At 40.0% G+C, this 18,826-nt stretch overlaps 1 protein-coding gene across 3 annotated transcripts in view; it reads right to left on the reverse strand.

Moving 5' to 3' along the window:
- Nucleotides 1–16,562, reverse strand: part of LOC139753857 (metalloendopeptidase OMA1, mitochondrial-like) — a 103,070-nt gene extending 86,508 nt beyond the window's left edge. The window contains exons 1-3 of one of the 3 annotated variants that reach the window (XM_071670798.1): nucleotides 16,407–16,562; nucleotides 11,607–11,838; nucleotides 232–395 (exon numbers count right to left, since the gene is read on the reverse strand). In XM_071670798.1, the coding sequence (XP_071526899.1) occupies nucleotides 232–395; nucleotides 11,607–11,827 (385 nt within the window). In that variant the 5' untranslated portion in view covers nucleotides 11,828–11,838; nucleotides 16,407–16,562. Of the gene's footprint in view, nucleotides 1–231; nucleotides 396–11,606; nucleotides 11,839–16,193; nucleotides 16,339–16,362 lie in introns of those variants that run through there. The other 2 variants (XM_071670799.1, XM_071670800.1) reach the window with 2 other exon arrangements.
- Between the last annotated feature and the right edge of the window lie 2,264 nt (nucleotides 16,563–18,826).

Raw genomic sequence — 18,826 nt, forward strand, 5'->3', positions numbered from 1 at the left:
CTTCCACTGAATTAAATTTTTTTTGACCAGCTCACATTTTTAAAAGATTTGACACTCCTAAATTCACACAAATTACATATGTACCCATAAAATCTTCATTCAAAACCACACTTACAAGGCTCAGAATGATGAATCCACTCATTAGCTAAGGCTTTATTTCCATAAAAATAAATTCTAAAAGATATTCATGAAAAACAATCATACACATTAAACTGAATCAGATTTACTTACCTAGGTAGCGAAGTTTGTTGCGAATAAGATGCTGGATAAGCACTTCCTTTCTCTTCTTTGGCAAAGCCTGCCACCATTTTCTGAAACCACGGCCCACTAAGACGGCAAGAACTTTGCTTATAGGTCTAACAACAAATAACAGTATGGGATTCACATAGCGTGGTCTGAAAATAAAACAATCATATTACAGGAATACATGTTTTATCACTGAGAGAAGCATAATGAGATTCAGCATGGCACACATAGGTGTATTTATAACAATGATACTAGATAGGTGTATCTATAACAATGCTACTAGAAAAGCACACATACAGATATGTAATTTTTGAAGTCTGTTCCATGAGTGAGAAGGATTCTCTTGGCTATTCTCTACAAAATTAATGTCAGGACCTTCTAAACCTCTGTCATTCTGGTGAGGAAACACTGACTTTCCTTATTTGTTGCTACCTTTCTAATCAGGTAATGAAAGCATGCTTATTCCAGGCCTAGTTTTGACTAACTAGAATCTGCCACAGAGATGACACCATCACCCCACTTACTCCAGGCCACTCAGTAGCTTAGAATTTGCAAACAGGAGACATCAACCCAAAAATGGTCACATTCGTTACAGATAGATTTGGGGAAAAAAAGGAGAGGAAGAGGCAGGGTAGGTCAAAGATCCAAATATTAAGGATCTGAAATGCTCTTTTACATTGCCATGCTGATTTTGACTGCCTTCAACTCTGGTTCAGTCAAGGGCATCAGGGGAGAAGGAAGCTGGTGAGTAAATCCAAACTCATCTCCTTGGAACTGTAAACCTATCTACACCATACATTTTTTTCATACTTGATCACTGTTTCCTGGTCAGTGAGGTAGCACCAGGAACAGATAAAATAGGGCTGCATCTGCTCTAATCCATTCACTAGCTGTCATGTGTAATGCACCAAAATCACAGGTAAGAGAGAAAGAATTCTATCTCCATGCTCCTTGCATGCCTTTTAGAAGGCAACTAAAGGGGGTAGGAGAGGGGGGGGGTCTGGAAACTCCCTTCTTGTATTTCTTTTTCTAAGAGACAAACCTTCACCATGTATACATGTATAATTTCCCTAAATAAATATTCAGTACTACAGTATAGTACATGCTGAACCTCTTTCATCATATACAATTATAATTTCCCTAAATGAAATATCTAATACTACAGTACAGTACAGGTTGAACCTCTTTCATCTGGTAACCTTGGGACCGGGCCACTGATGGACCACAGAAAACGCTGGAAAATAGAAATTGACCCCTAGGGGAGCCCCTTATGTAAATATATTCCCGACCCCTAGTCTTGCCAGCTCATTCCACATACATATTGCAGTGTTATCAAAGGTAGAACAAAGCTTAAAATATGAAATAATACAGCCATTAAATCTTTCAAACAAGGTTTTTATTGTTACATCAGTTTACATCAGAAGTATTCCCAGATGGAGACTCCTCAGTATCTTGGGCAAGGGTTTTTCATGGCATATGACAGCAATACAGGGCAGATTCGTTAACATTATACACTTGTTCTGGGGCTAAGTTTTCTGCTGCTACTAACTGCAATTTCATCTACAAATTTTGTTGCAGCTTTGTGTCAAGTCATGAAGGTTTGTAGATGGCTTTGGCTGACTCTTGTTACTATTGTTGTTTTATTATTATCGTCAAAGTAGCCGGCCCATACATTCTCTCTCGCCCTGCACATATTGCTGTTGGTTATTTGACAGAGAATTGGAGTTTTTATGAATTCTTTCAATAAGACCTTACACTACAAGCTTCAATGTCAGCACTATGCTTTTCTCCATACACACTATGAGCTGAAATTCCATGTCTCCATTTAAACTTCTGTAATCGTCCTTGCGAATATTCAAGTCATAGTTTAGTTTTCTATGAAAAACTTTGGCCTGCTCGATGAGCATCTTCACAGAAATGCTTACACGTTCAGTACGTTGGAGCTTAAACCACTTACAAGTGCACTCTCTAATTCTGTACGCCTGGCACCTTTCAAAGTTTTCCGAAACTTTAAACTTTTCTCGGTTTTCATTTTCTGCAAAATAACTGAATATAAAAAATTAACAGACCTATCAATTAGCTCGGATACAGTGTAAACAGATTTTGGTGCCTTAGCGCTGCTAACAGTACCACCCTGGTTGCAGATCCACAAACTAATGGTGGCAGATTCAAAACGTGCCAGATCATGGGAGTTGCCCGACCACAGAGCACCCGATTAGAGAGATACTACCCATATATATATATATATATATATATATATATATATATATATATATATATATATATATATATATTTTTTTTTTCATACTATTCGCCATTTCCCGCATTAGAGAGGTAGCGCTGAGAACAGAGGACTGGACCTTTGAGGGAATATCCTCACCTGGCCCCTTCTCTGTTCCCTCTTTTTTTGGAAAAAAAAAAAAAAAAAAAGCGAGAGGGGAGGATTTCCAGCCCCCCGCTCCCTCCCCTTTTAGTCGCCTTCTACGACACGCAGGGAATACGTGGGAAGTATTCTTTCTCCCCTATCCCCAGGGATAATATATATATATATATATATATTTTTTTTTCATACTATTCGCCATTTCCCGCATTAGCGACGTAGCGTTAAGAACAGAGGACTGGGCCTTTGAGGGAATATCCTCATATGGCCCCCTTCTCTGTTCCTTCTTTTGGAAAATTTAAAAAAAAATGAGAGGGGAGGATTTCCAGCCCCCTGCTCCCTTCCCTTTTAGTTGCCTTCTACGACATGCAGGGAATACGTGGGAAGTATTCTTTCTCCCCTATATATATTTATCTATTTATTCACTTCGCCCTGCCGCCGCCCCCCGCGCCAGCGAGGTAGTGCAAGGAAACAGACGAAAGAATGGCCCAACCCACCCACATACACATGTATATACATACACGTCCACACACACCACATATACATACCTATACATCTCAACGTATACATATATATACACACACAGACATATACATATATACCCATGTACATAATTCATACTGTCTGCCTTTATTCATTCCCATCGCCACCCCGCCACACATGGAATAACAACATCCTTCCCCCTCATGTGTGTGAGGTAGTGCTAGGAAAAGACAACAAAGGCCCTATTCGTTCACACTCAGTCTCTAGCTGTCATGTAATAATGCACCGAAACCCCAGCTCCCTTTCCACATCCAGGCCCCACAGAACTTTCCATGGTTTACCCCAAACGCTTCACATGCCCTGGTTCAATCCATTGACACCAAGTCGACCCCAGTATACCACATCGTTCCAATTCACACTATTCCTTGCATGCCTTTCACCCTCCTGCATGTTCAGGCCCCGATAACTCAAAATCTTTTTCACTCCATCTTTCCCCCTCCAATTTGGTCTCCCTCTTCTCCTCGTTCCCTCCACCTCCGACACATATATCCTCTTGGTCAATCTTTCCTCACTCATCCTCTCCATGTGCCCAAACCACTTCAAAACACCCTCTTCTGCTCTCTCAACCACGCTCTTTTTATTTCCACACATCTCTCTTACCCTTACGTTACTCACTCGATCAAACCACCTCACACCACACATTGTCCTCAAACATCTCATTTCCAGCACATCCATCCTCCTGCGCACAACTCTATCCATAGCCCACACCTCGCAACCATACAACATTGTTGGAACCACTATTCCTTCAAACATACCCATTTTTGCTTTCCGAGATAATGTTCTCGACTTCCACACATTCTTCAAGGCCCCCAGAATTTTCGCCCCCTCCCCCACCCTATGATCTACTTCCGCTTCCATGGTTCCATCCGCTGCCAGATCCACTCCTAGATATCTAAAACACTTCACTTCCTCCAGTTTTTCTCCATTCAAACTCACCTCCCAATTGACTTGACCCTCAACCCTACTGTACCTAATAACCTTGCTCTTATTCACATTTACTCTTAACTTTCTTCTTCCACACACTTTACCAAACTCAGTCACCAGCTTCTGCAGTTTCTCACATGAATCAGCCACCAGTGCTGTATCATCAGCGAACAACAACTGACTCACTTTCCAAGCTCTCTCATCCCCAACAGACTTCATACTTGCCCCTCTTTCCAGAACTCTTGCATTTACCTCCCTAACAACCCCATCCATAAACAAATTAAACAACCATGGAGACATCACACACCCCTGCCGCAAACCTACATTCACTGAGAACCAATCACTTTCCTCTCTTCCTACACGTACACATGCCTTACATCCTCGATAAAAACTTATATATATATATATATATATATATATATATATATATATATATATATATATATATATATATATATATATCTTTTCTTTCTTTCTTTTAAACTATTCGCCATGTCCCGCATTAGCGAGGTAGCATTAAGAACAGAGGACTGGGCCTTTTTTGGAATATCCTCACCTGGCCCCCTCTGTTCCTTCTTTTGGAAAATTAAAAAAAAACGAGAGGGGAGGATTTCCAGCCCCCCGCTCCCTCCCCTCTTAGTCGCCTTCTATGACACGCAGGGAATACATGGGAAGTATTCTTAATCCCTTATCCCCAGGGATAATATATATATATATATATATATATATATATATATATATATATATATATATATATATATATATATATTTTTTGCTTAGTCGCTGTCTCCCGCGTTTGCGAGGTAGCGCAAGGAAACAGACGAAAGAAAGGGTAAGAGAGATGTGTGGAAATAAAAAGAGCGTGGTTGAGAGAGCAGAAGAGGGTGTTTTGAAATGGTTTGGGTCACATGGAGAGAATGAGTGAGGAAAGATTGACCAAGAGGATATATGTGTTGGAGGTGGAAGGAACGAGAAGTGGGAGACCAAATTGGAGGTGGAAAGATGGAGTGAAAAAGATTTTGAGTGATCAGGGCCTGAACATGCAGGAGGGTGAAAGGCGGGCAAAGAGTAGAGTGAATTGGATTGATGTGGTATACTGGGGTTGACGTGCTGTCAGTGGATTGAATCAGGGCATGTGAAGCGTCTGGGGTAAACCATGGAAAGTTGTGTGGGGCCTGGATGTGGAAAGGGAGCTGTGGTTCGGGCATTATTGCATGACAGCTGGAGACTGAGTGTGAACGAATGGGGCTTTTGTTATCTTTTCCTAGCGTTACCTCGCACACATGAGGGGGGAGGGGGATGGTATTCCATGTGTGGCGAGGTGGCGATGGGAGTGAATAAAGGCAGACAGTGTGGATTGTGTGCATGGGTATATATGTATGTGTCTCTGTGTGTGTATGTATGTGTACATTGAGGTGTATAGTTATCTATATTTGCGTGTGTGGACGTGTGTATATACATGTGCATGGGGGTGGGTTGGGCCATTTCTTTTTTCTGTTTCCTTGTGCTACCTCGCAAATGCGGGAGACAGCGACAAAGCAAAAAAAAAAAAAAAAGATGGAGTGAAAAAGATTGTGTGATCGGGGCCTGAACATGCAGGAGGGTGAAAGGAGGGCAAAGAATAGAGTGAATTGGAGCGATGTGGTATACCGGGGTTGACGTTCTGTCAGTGGATTGAATCAAGGCATGTGTATGGGGGTGGGTTGGGCCATTTCTTTCGTCTGTTTCCTTGCGCTACCTCGCAAACGCGGGAGACAGCGACAAAGCAAAAAAAAAAAAAAAAAAATATATATATATATATATATATATATATATATATATATATATATATATATATGTGCATGGGGGTGGGTTGGGCCATTTCTTTCGTCTGTTTCCTTGCGCTACCTCACAAACGCGGGAGACAGCGAAAAAAAAAAAAAAAAAAAAAAAAATATATATATATATATATATATATATATATATATATATATATATATATATATATATTATCCCTGGGGATAGGGGATTAAGAATACTTCCCACGTATTCCCTGCGTGTCGTAGAAGGCGACTAAAAGGGGAGGGAGCGGGGGGCTGGAAATCCTCCCCTCTCGTTTTTTTTTTTTTTAATTTTCCAAAAGAAGGAACAGAGGGGGCCAGGTGAGGATATTCCAAAAAAGGCCCAGTCCTCTGTTCCTAACGCTACCTCGCTAAGGCGGGAAATGGCGAATAGTTTAAAAAAAAAAAAAAAAAAAAATATATATATATATATATTTTTTTTTTCTTTGTATATATATATATATAATATATATATATATATATATATATATATATATATATATATATATATATATATATATATATATATATTTTTTTTTTTTTTTGCTTTGTCGCTGTCTCCTGTGTTTGCGAGGTAGCGCAAGGAAACAGACGAAAGAAATGGCCCAACCCACCCCCATACACATGTATATACATACGTCCACACACACATATATACATACCTACACAGCTTTCCATGGTTTACCCCAGACGCTTCACATGCCCTGATTCAATCCACTGACAGCACGTCAACCCCGGTATACCACATCGCTCCAACTCACTCTATTCCTTGCCCTCCTTTCACCCTCCTGCATGTTCAGGCCCCGATCACACAAAATCTTTTTCACTCCATCTTTCCACCTCCAATTTGGTCTCCCTCTTCTCCTTGTTCCCTCCACCTCCGACACATATATCCTCTTGGTCAATCTTTCCTCACTCATTCTCTCCATGTGACCAAACCATTTCAAAACACCCTCTTCTGCTCTCTCAACCACGCTCTTTTTATTTCCACACATCTCTCTTACCCTTACGTTACTTACTCGATCAAACCACCTCACACCACACATTGTCCTCAAACATCTCATTTCCAGCACATCCATCCTCCTGCGCACAACTCTATCCATAGTCCACGCCTCGCAACCATACAACATTGCTGGAACCACTATTCCTTCAAACATACCCATTTTTGCTTTCCGAGATAATGTTCTCGACTTCCAAACATTCTTCAAGGCTCCCAGAATTTTCGCCCCCTCCCCCACCCGATGATCCACATCCGCTTCCATGGTTCCATCCGCTGCCAGATCCACTCCCAGATATCTAAAACACTTCACTTCCTCCAGTTTTTCTCTATTCAAACTCACCTCCCATGGGAGTTGACTTGACCCTCAACCCTACTGTACCTAATAACCTTGCTCTTATTCACATTTACTCTTAACTTTCTTCTTTCACACACTTTACCAAACTCAGTCACCAGCTTCTGTAGTTTCTCACATGAATCAGCCACCAGCGCTGTATCATCAGCGAACAACAACTGACTCACTTCCCAAGCTCTCTCATCCCCAACAGACTTCATACTTGCCCCTCTTTCCAAAACTCTTGCATTCACCTCCCTAACAACCCCATCCATAAACAAATTAAACAACCATGGAGACATCACACACCCCTGCCGCAAACCTACATTCACTGAGAACCAATCACTTTCCTCTCTTCCTACACCTACACATGCCTTACATCCTCGATAAAAACTTTTCACTGCTTCTAACAACTTGCCTCCCACACCATATATTCTTAATACCTTCCACAGAGCATCTCTATCAACTCTATCATATGCCTTCTCCAGATCCATAAATGCTACATACAAATCCATTTGCTTTTCTAAGTATTTCTCACATACATTCTTCAAAGCAAACACCTGATCCACACATCCTCTACCACTTCTGAAACTACACTGCTCTTCCCCAATCTGATGCTCTGTACATGCCTTCACCCTCTCAATCAATACCCTCCCATATAATTTGCCAGGAATACTCAACAAACTTATACCTCTGTAATTTGAGCACTCACTCTTATCCCCTTTGCCTTTGTACAATGGCACTATGCACGCATTCCGCCAATTCTCAGGCACCTCACCATGAGTCATACATACATTAAATAACCTTACCAACCAGTCAACAATACAGTCACCCCCTTTTTTAATAAATTCCACTGCAATACCATCCAAACCTGCTGCCTTGCCGGCTTTCATCTTCCGCAAAGCTTTTACTACCTCTTCTCTGTTTACCAAATCATTTTCCCTAACCCTCGCACTTTGCACACCACCTCGACCAAAACACCCTATATCTGCCACTCTATCATCAAACACATTCAACAAACCTTCAAAATACTCACTCCATCTCCTTCTCACATCACCACTACTTGTTATCACCTCCCCATTTGCGCCCTTCACTGAAGTTCCCATTTGCTCCCTTGTCTTACGGACTTTACTTACATCCTTCCAGAACATCTTTTTATTCTCCCTAAAATTTAATGATACTCTCTCACCCCAACTCTCATTTGCCCTTTTTTTCACCTCTTGCACCTTTCTCTTGACCTCCTGTCTCTTTCTTTTATACGTCTCCCACTCAATTGCATTTTTTCCCTGCAAAAATCGTCCAAATGCCTCTCTCTTCTCTTTCACTAATACTCTTACTTCTTCACCCCACCACTCACTACCCTTTCTAATCAACCCACCTCCCACTCTTCTCATACCACAAGCATCTTTTGCGCAATCCATCACTGATTCCCTAAATACATCCCATTCCTCCCCCACTCCCCTAACTTCCATTGTTCTCACCTTTTTCCATTCTGTACTCAGTCTCTCCTGGTACTTCCTCACACAAGTCTCCTTCCCAAGCTCACTTACTCTCACCACCCTCTTCACCCCAACATTCACTCTTCTTTTCTGAAAACCCCTACAAATCTTCACCTTAGCCTCCACAAGATAATGATCAGACATCCCTCCAGTTGCACCTCTCAGCACATTAACATCCAAAAGTCTCTCTTTCGCGCGCCTGTCAATTAACACGTAATCCAATAACGCTCTCTGGCCATCTCTCCTACTTACATAAGTATACTTATGTATATCTCGCTTTTTAAACCAGGTATTCCCAATCATCAGTCCTTTTTCAGCACAAAAATCTACAAGCTCTTCACCATTTCCATTTACAACACTGAACACCCCATGTATACCAATTATTCCCTCAACTGCCACATTACTCACCTTTGCATTCAAATCACCCATCACTATAACCCGGTCTCGTGTATCAAAACCACTAACACACTCATTCAGCTGCTCCCAAAACACTTGCCTCTCATGATCTTTCTTCTCATGCCCAGGTGCATATGCACCAATAATCACCCATCTCTCTCCATCAACTTTCAGTTTTACCCATGTTAATTGAGAATTTACTTTCTTACATTCTATCACATAAAATCAAAATTTGACAAAATTGGATGAAATACTTTTTCTCTCTGTTTCATAAATATCCAAGTACTGTTACAGTCCTAATGAAAAAGAGACACAAAAATCCATTATGATGTCCAAGACAATTTTTTTTAACATACATGTTTACTGTTTCTAGCCTTAGCAAGGTACACCAGGAGCATATGAATATGACCGCACTTGCTTACACCAACTCTACAGTCTATCTATCTGTCTATATCTCTGATGCCTGTTCCCAACTAGAACACCCTCAAGGGGGTGGCCATGGCAATAGAGCCTCCATTACTATTGAACTCCAGTGCTGTTTCTTGGTCTTTAGTGCCTCACCCTTAACTGGCTGCTAGCAGAAGGCAACTCTAGGACAGTTTTGCAGAAGCTCCAACTGACTACTTCTACCTAATGCTCATGCCTAATGTCCCCACGTATTACTGCTACCTAATTTTTCTACTTAATGCTCATGCCTAAATGTTCTTACTACTTCTGTCTACAGCTCCTACCACTTTGCCAAAAGGCATGGCTGGTGCAGTGTTCAATGAAGGAAAATCTAGAGTTACAAAGAATGAGCTGTGTGAGTTAAATGTTGTTAAGTGTTATGTATGACGAGGTGAGAGTGTATGTTTGTGGATAGAATGCCAATAGTCCATGTGTGGGTGAGGCAGAAAAGATAGCTACCTGGGTCAGAGGAGTGCAACTTGACAACTATTGAAGTGCTGGCTCACTATGCAGTTGTCACTAACCCTCCTAATACTGAGGCAGGGTAGTACAGCAGTTATGCATAATGCATTGAAACTAAAGCACACACATTAGAGAGATAACATGATTTTTAAGGAAAGACAGTCATATATAAGCAATCCTCCAGACTACTATGACAGGGTGAGTTCCATCTTAGACCAAAGAGAGGGATAGGTAGACTGTGTGTTCTTGGACTCCAGAAAGACTTTGACACAGTTCCTAATCATAAGCAGATTAAAAAGCTGGATCTGCAGGCAGGAATAATGGATGGGCTTATTGAAAAGGAACAAAGAACAAAGGTAAGATGTGTACTCTCAAAGTGGGCTGGGGTTACAAGTGGCATGCCATTGCATTTGGTTTTGGGACCACTGCAATTATTGGTGTATATAAGTAACTTGCCTTATGGACTGGAATTGTATCTTAACATACTTGAGAATGATGCCTAGATCATGAAGGAATATTTATAATGACTGCATCAGCCTAAAGAAGGACCTGGACTAACTCCAAAGTTTGCCAGATAAATGGATGATGAAATTCAGTTGAAGTCAGTGCCAGGTGATGAGGGGACAGGTGTGACATTACCTAGCAGTAAATAAATAAAAGGACCCTGTATGTGAAAGATATCTAAGGGGTGACACTGCATTATTTATTGCTAGGACTACATATTAGGAGAACTATGAAAGAGGCAGGCTGTCTGCCGGCAAATATAAGAAATGCATTCAAATATATGCTCAAGGACATGTATGTTCATAGAATTATTTGCTACATATATTAGACCAAAGCTGGATTATGCCTCAAGTCTGGTTGCCACACCCAAAACAGAACTACAAAGATCCGACTGAGAGGCACAGAGAAGAGCGACTAAGATGGCTAATGGCTACAAAACTGTCCACCATGAGAGAGAGAGAGAGAGAGAGAGAGAGAGAGAGAGAGAGAGAGAGAGAGAGAGAGGACCTATGAACAGTCTTAAGTTACTAAATCAGTGGGATGTTACTGATTGGGAACAATTCTTCAAGAGATGGAGTGCCAGAGCAATCAGATCATAAAAAGCTGGTTATATCGCTAATAAAAAAGGGTGTTAAGAAGTACTGGTTTAATGTTATGGTAGTGCATGTTCAGAATAAACTAACCAATGAGGCAGTAAATGCTAGCAGTTGTCAAAGGTTTAAAAGGCTACTTGCTGGCAAAGAAAGTTCAGGACACAAGGACCCATGAATACAGAACTCTCTCCCCATACTGTACAAATAGGTGATTACAAAATCCACAGTCAAACACAGACTATTTTGTGGCTCAATGAATAAAAGCTGAAACTTATAGTAACATGCTGCAAGGGATTACCCTTAATCAATGTAAAATATTGTGATATAAAAACATTCACTCACCGTAAGATCTAAGAAAATAAAGCATGAACAAGAACACCACTCTCGAGCACTGCATCCTGAAATGTACACCAATATAAAAGCACTGAAACTTAAAAAGACATTTACATATATATATTTACCTTGTTGTGTGTATATTTCTCCAAGAGTGTAATGTGGCCATTTGGCATTGTTGTTGTGCAGGTGGAGGACACAGTCTTCTTCCAAGAGCTCTCACTACAGATTCAACTGAAGTAGCTGTACGAGTTTCTGAATATCCATATAAAGTGTGGGACCAAAACTGTTCCCTGCTTGATCTCAGAATGAGTTTGCATCTTGTTAGTCTACACAGCAGCATTTTCATCTGTTATAGGTCTGCAAATGGCATTAAAACATAAAGAATAAAGGAACAACAAACAGAAAATGGAAACATGAAAACTGTAGATATGTATTATGAAAACAAAGATATACAGTATATCGACTGGTCTTGGTCATTCAATGAAGCATTAGTATGGATATGAGTGTATCTTGTCTTAATGCTGACAGGTTCCTGGACACATTGCAGCACAGTCTAGTGCTACAACATTCTTGAGTTGTTACTGATTCAAGTGATTCAAACACTACAACTTTATTTTGTTCTCTCTGATTAACAACACATCCATGGATGAATACAAAGGTACTTCTACAGGCTTCTTACAGACTGCCTTGCTTTTGCTACAAGGCAAGCTATTCAAAGATAAGTTTCAGAACCAAGATAATGCTAATTTAAAAAGAATTCTTAATCTGAGCAATTTTGAATTCTTTTGTTATTTCTTCAATGCAGTCCAGCTGGTGCTCTCATAAACATTCTTAAATTTTTCACTTTACTTTAAAGTCATTATTTTCCATTTCTCTGATTTCACTGCTTTCCTTATTTCACCTTCCATGACTTTTCTGATCGGCATGAATCCATTTTTACCATTGTGAATATTCCTACTCAGGCAATCTTTGATGTTTTCAAACTTTTTGTGCTAAATCAAGGATTCATCAATATGACATGAGAATCAACATTCAGAATTCTTTAGTAAAAAGTTATGTCTTCATGGCCTGATAGTGCAGAGGCTAATTGCATAACAGCTTTTGTATGCACCATCCTGATTTGAACAAAAGAAAAGGAATATGGCATAAAAAAGTTAGCGATCCTTTTTACCAGACTAAAGTCACAATTAACCCCTTGAATATTTTTCTTTGGTTTTCAGCCTGTTAAACATTATTGTGGTTGAGTATTGACCTAAGAATTCACATTGATAAAATGACTGCATTACGTGCAACAAATGAAAAACTATCTAGTAACAGGATCTTTCTTGATAAAAAGTGATGAATATGAATGAATGAAATGATGAATTTTAAAGAATCTGATTTAAAATTGTTATAAGAAATCAGATAATGTGGTGTATCAGAGTCTGGCATATAATGTCAAATAAGAATAAAAATGAATGAGTGGATAAAGATTTAACTATCTATGAAAAACAGAAATAGCATTATTTTTGACCAATTCTACGATGTTAAAAGAAAAAATGTAAGTAGGGGCCATTACTTGATATTAAGCAAGAAACCTGTTACAAAAGATGTAAAGAAGTAAATTTAGAGAATAGGAGGAGTGGAAGAATGGATTAACTGAATACATAAGTTTAAAATGTAGTATGATGGCAGAAAAAGTTCAGTAGATGGGGTACCAAAAGTGCATAACTCCTCATACAATACAAATAAGTACTTAAAATGGGAACACAGGTGAAGGGGGCATGGGGGGATGTGATAACAGGTAGTGATGAAGTGAGAAGGAGATGGAGTGAGTATTTTGAAGGTTTGATGAAAGTGTTTGATGACAGAGTGGCAGATGTAGGTGTTTTGGTTGGGGTGGTGTTTGAAGTGAGAGGGTCAGGGAGAATGGTTTGGTTAAGAGAGAAGATGAAGTGAAAGCTTTGCAGAAGATGAAATCTGGCAAGTTGGCGGGTTTGGATGGTATTGCAGTTGAATTTATTAAGAAAGGGGGTGACTGTGTTGTTGATTGGTTGGTAAAGATATTTAATGTATGTATGGATCATGGTGAGATGCTGGAGGATTGGCAGAATACATGCATAGAGCAATTGTACAAAGGCAAAGGGGATAAAGGTGAGTGTTCAAACTACAGAGGTATAAGTTTGTTGAGTATTCCTGGGAAATTCTATGGGAGGGTATTGATTGAGGGGATGAAGGCATGTACAGAGCATCAGATTGGGGAGGAGGAGTGTGGTTTCAGAAGTGGTAGAGGATGTGTGGATTAGGTGTTTGCTTTGAAGAATGTGTGTGAGAAATACTCAGAAAAACAATGGGATTTGCATGTAGCATCTGTGGATCTTGAGATAGGATATGATAGGGTTGATAGGTCTTAAAGAGTATATGGTGTGGGGGGTAGACTGCTAAAAGCACCATATCCATAAACAAATCAAACAACCACGGGGACATCACACACCCCTGCCGCAAATGACATTCACTGGGAACCATCACTCTCCTCTCCTCCTACTCGTACACATGACTTACGTCCTTGGTAAAAACTTTTCACTGCTTTGAGCAACTTACCTCCCACATCATATACTCTTAAAACCCCCCACAAAGCATCTCTATCAACCCTATCACACTCCTTCTCCAGATCCATAAATGCTACATACATATCCATGTTTTTCAAAGTATTTCTCACATACGTTCTTCAAAGCAAACACCTGATCCATACATCCTCTGCCACTTATGAAACCAAACTCCTCCTCCCCAGTCTGATGCTCTGTACATGACTTCACCTTCTCAATCAATACCCTCCCATATAATTTCCCAGGAATACTCAACAAACTTATGCCTTTGTAGTCTGAACACTCACCTTTATCCCCTTTGCCTTTGTACAGTGGTACTATGAATGCATTCCACCAATCCTCAGGCACCTCACCATGGTCCATACATACAATGAATATCCTTACCAACCAATCAGCAACACAGTCAACCCCATTTTTGATAAATTCCACTGCAGTACTTTCCAATCCCACTGGATTTCATCTTCCGAAAATCTTTCACTACCTCTTCTCTCTTTACCAAACCATTCTCCCAGACCCCTCTCATTTTGCACACCAGCCCGACCAAAGCACCCTATATCTGCCACTATCATCAAATACATTCAACAAACCTTTAAAATACTCCATCTTCTCATTTCATCACTCCTTTGCCCCCTTCTCCGATGTTCCCCTGTGTTCTCTTGTCTTACGCACGTTATTTACCTCCTTCCAAAACATCTTTTTATTCTCCCTAAAGTTTAATGATACTGTCACACCCCAAATCTCATTTGACCTCTTTTTCAATCCTTGCACCTTTCTCTTGACCTCCTACTGCATTCTTTTATACATCTCCCAGTCATTTGCACTACTTCCCTGCAAGTATCATCCAAACGCCTCTCTTTTCTCTTTCACTAACAACCTTACTTCTTCATCCCACCACTCATTACCCTTTATAATCTGCTCACCTCCCACCTTTCTCATGCCACATGCACCTTTTGCACAAGCTATCACTGCTTGCCTAAATACATTCCATTCCTCACTAACTCCCCTCACGTCATTTGCTCTCGCCTTTTGACATCCTACACTCAATCTCTCCTAGTACTTCCTCATACAAGTCTCCTTTCCAAGCTCACATACTCTCACATCGCCCTTCTCTCCAACATTCTTATTTAACAATGAACCCAAGAGGAGAAGGGTGAATTGCTGGGTTGGTTGTATGTAGGCTGCCTGTTTTAGGACTTGAATATGTTCAAGCAAGATTGATTAGTTCCTATGCTTAACCACTACAGAACACTGTAAAGGTTCATGAGTGTGTAAGATCACTATTAGTGCAGTACAGAAAAATAGCTTTCGCATTCATGTGTAGGGGTGAAAAGCTTAGTTATCAAACTGTTCCGTAGATCTCTCATATGGAATTTTTACTATTCAGTCACATGCTCATAGACAAAACAAATTTTGTGCAAAATTTTCATTGTCTGGCAAGTGTCACATGATTGGTCTCCTTGGCAGATGGGAGAGTTTGATTCTAGACATTGGACCGAGATGTCCATGCACTTGTTTGTACAGCAAATGAATGGAGTTCTACACTCAATGGGCCCAATTCTGCATGTGTTGTATGTGAGTACAAGTAGGTGCTCACTCCTGTTTTGAGGTCATTTTGAAAAAAGGACTTGGCAGGTCATAACTGGAAAAATTTCTTCTCCCCAGTTTGCATTCAGTTCTCTTCCGCTGACAGGTCTTATTGGTCTTTCACAGTCATGTCCTGTTCCAAGGTTGATAAACATGCATAATTTAAGTCATTGGTTTAACTCCTCCAGATAGTAACTGCAATCACAATAATTAAGAAAGGTAATTTTGCCGATTACTCGTCACTGCAAGATCAAACATTATTTCACTCAAATAGGTAACTTACCTTATTTTCATTATTACCAGAATTATCAACCTTACTGCAAAAGAAAAGTTTTGCAAATATACTGATTCATACAAATATTGTATGTTATGATGAGCAAACCGATCAACATCAATAATAACTGCAACAAGTTCACTAGGGTAACGTAACAGCTCATGTCCATAGTTTTCTTGAAGTTCCGGGAAAGTGTTGGGTTAAAATAACCATATCAACCTTAGTCAACCTTTATATAAAGTGATTCTTCCTTAGCCTTCCGACCCTACCTCAACGTAAGTCATAGGTGCCACGAGAAAATTAACACTGTCGAAAGGAAACTAATTGACAAAATAAGGTTTGCCTCCACTGCCGAATACTCGGTAAAATAACCACGACGTAAATATAACTAAACATAAGTTTGCACGGTACATCGCAACCTGATGCATCGCTTCTTACCCTTCTTGAAGAACATCTCCGATTATGCATTTCTTTGGTCTCACCTTTTGTTATTTAGGAAAAAGCTACTTTTTGAAGAGAGATATTTCTTTATTCTAGTCGGGTAAAATGAGAAATCCAGTGAGAGAAAGGTTTAGACAACACCGGGACAGCCAGCTGGTGTAGTGTAAACACTGAGAAGGGTTTAGGGGATAAAGGCCGACTGATATTTTACAAAATATTTTTCTTTTCTTTTTTTCTTAGCTACGAAATATGCCGTGTCATATATCAGTGCTTCTGAACCTTTCTGAAGGTACACAACCCCTTCGAGGACAGAAATCACATTGATGAACCCCACAGAAGAACAGATGAACAGAAAATTGCTAATACTATTATGCATTATTTTCTGACTAATTGGACCGGTTATAAGATATATATGACTTACAGAATGATTCAAAAGCTACAAAATGCAGCTTAATCTTAATTATATTTAAATCAAAGAATGTATTTGGACAGTACACACTATATTATCATATCCCTTTTGATATTCCCTGATTTGATTGTTATCCGAGCGCACTGATAAGGAAAAAAAAAATGGGTTGAGCAACTCATGTTTGTCATTAGCGGATTTTGAAGCCCGCGGGTTTTGATCGGCGCCATATTGGCGGGATCACCGCTGCTCTTGATAAACTGTCGGAACCGCGGAAAACTGTAGCACAGAACGTTAACTTAGGGAAAATAGGGACTCAGTGTGTTACATATGGGTATAGCAAGCGAAAATGGAATGTCAAGGATATGTTAGAAGTGAGTGAATATGGTGACTCGTCAATCAAACGACAGTTCACAAGATCATTTCTAAGGTAGGCCGCCTTACAAAAGAAAATTTGTTCTTGCTAGCTCCAACTCTTTTAGATAGACATCGTCGTCACTGCACAATTATCTCTACGACCCTTACGTTGAAAATGGAAGTTACAAATCGTTGGTTTGTTGTTGGTTGTTCTATCAGTTCGTACACGTAGTAGTGATATACATGTACGAGCATTATCATAGAATTGTTTATGCTCACTTTCAGTGATTATTCATTCTAGATTTCGTGCCAGTATGGATTTAAGTGACAAAATTTCATTTGTGCAATGGTATTCGGCATCGAATTACCTCTTCGCATCATTCTCTTCTAGCTGATTAAGCTTCCCGATTTCTTATTTTCACTGACAAGGGCTCCTTACATAAGAAGCATGCTTCTCCTATGTAATTAAAGTGGTAGGCAAACGATTTCTTTTTTGGCAGATCGTGAAACTTAAGTTCACCTCTTTTGAGTCGATTCGTCTGTTTCACTTTCAAGCAACAACGAAGCTCTTGAATCACTCAGTGGTGGCGTTAAGTGTATGTTTTTGTTAACTGCAATGAACTGCTGGATGATTTTTTCAGTCTTGGGCATATGGTCGCCGCGATATGATGGCATCAATTTGACAACAGAAAATCGATCCATTTCTTTTTATCTGTGCTTGTGCTTGTTCCTTTTTTTTTTTTTTTTATTAAGCTGAACTACTCATGAAATTCCTTATCACAAATATTGATATTCAGAAACTGAACGAGACTTTTGAAAGCCTCTTCAGAAATTATGGCACACGCATGTCACTTTATTTTTCATCAACAACATGTAAAACTTTCTTGTCATCCCTGGAGGCTTGACAGACTTTGAAAAGACTATAGAGGTCGATGAGAGGCTTCATCTGCAGCGATTTTTTTTTTTAAATTCATAATGACATATGGCAAAACATGCCACAGTCAAAGGCCATCTCGGGATAAAAGGAATAAAACGAGAGACTAAATTAGAAATGGATCAGAGCTCCACAGATGTCTGAAGACCTGACTATTAAAGGAAGAAATGCTATAGGAAAAGAGAAAGACGGTTGGAAGAAGAGAATCCCACAGCTTAATTGTTCGAGGAAGGGAGGTATATCGGTCAGTCTCGAGTGGTTGGTCTGGAAAGCAGCCAGATGCATACCCCGGGTTCAATCATCGTGGGTAGAGACACATGCAGATACCTCAAGAGGACAGTGTCCAAAAGAATGCCTTTAGAACAGAGAAAGAACAGTTACATCGCGGTGTACAGAAAAGGATGTTTGAAGAGGTGATGCCATTAGAATTAATCAGAACCTTAGAGAAGTAGAGCCGTACTCGAAGCGAGGGCGCATGCAACTAGGAGATACGAAATGGCCCACAAGAGAAATGATTACGACACCCATACAAAACCCTTAGCTTTTGGAAAGCAGGATTTGTAAGGCTGATTATGTGGGATAACAGGGTAGAGTAGAGGATATGGGTACGCTAACATGTTTATGTTATTGCGGGGTTGAATTGTAGTGTTTCGAGATGGAACAGAGGGAAGCGATGACTCAGATGAAAATAAAGGGGGGAGGGGTGGGGGTAGCATTTAAACACCGTCAAATTTAACGAAGTTATATTTACTCTATTCTAAATT

Source organism: Panulirus ornatus, chromosome 15 (genome assembly GCF_036320965.1).
Source record: "Panulirus ornatus isolate Po-2019 chromosome 15, ASM3632096v1, whole genome shotgun sequence".
NCBI lineage: Eukaryota > Metazoa > Arthropoda > Malacostraca > Decapoda > Palinuridae > Panulirus > Panulirus ornatus.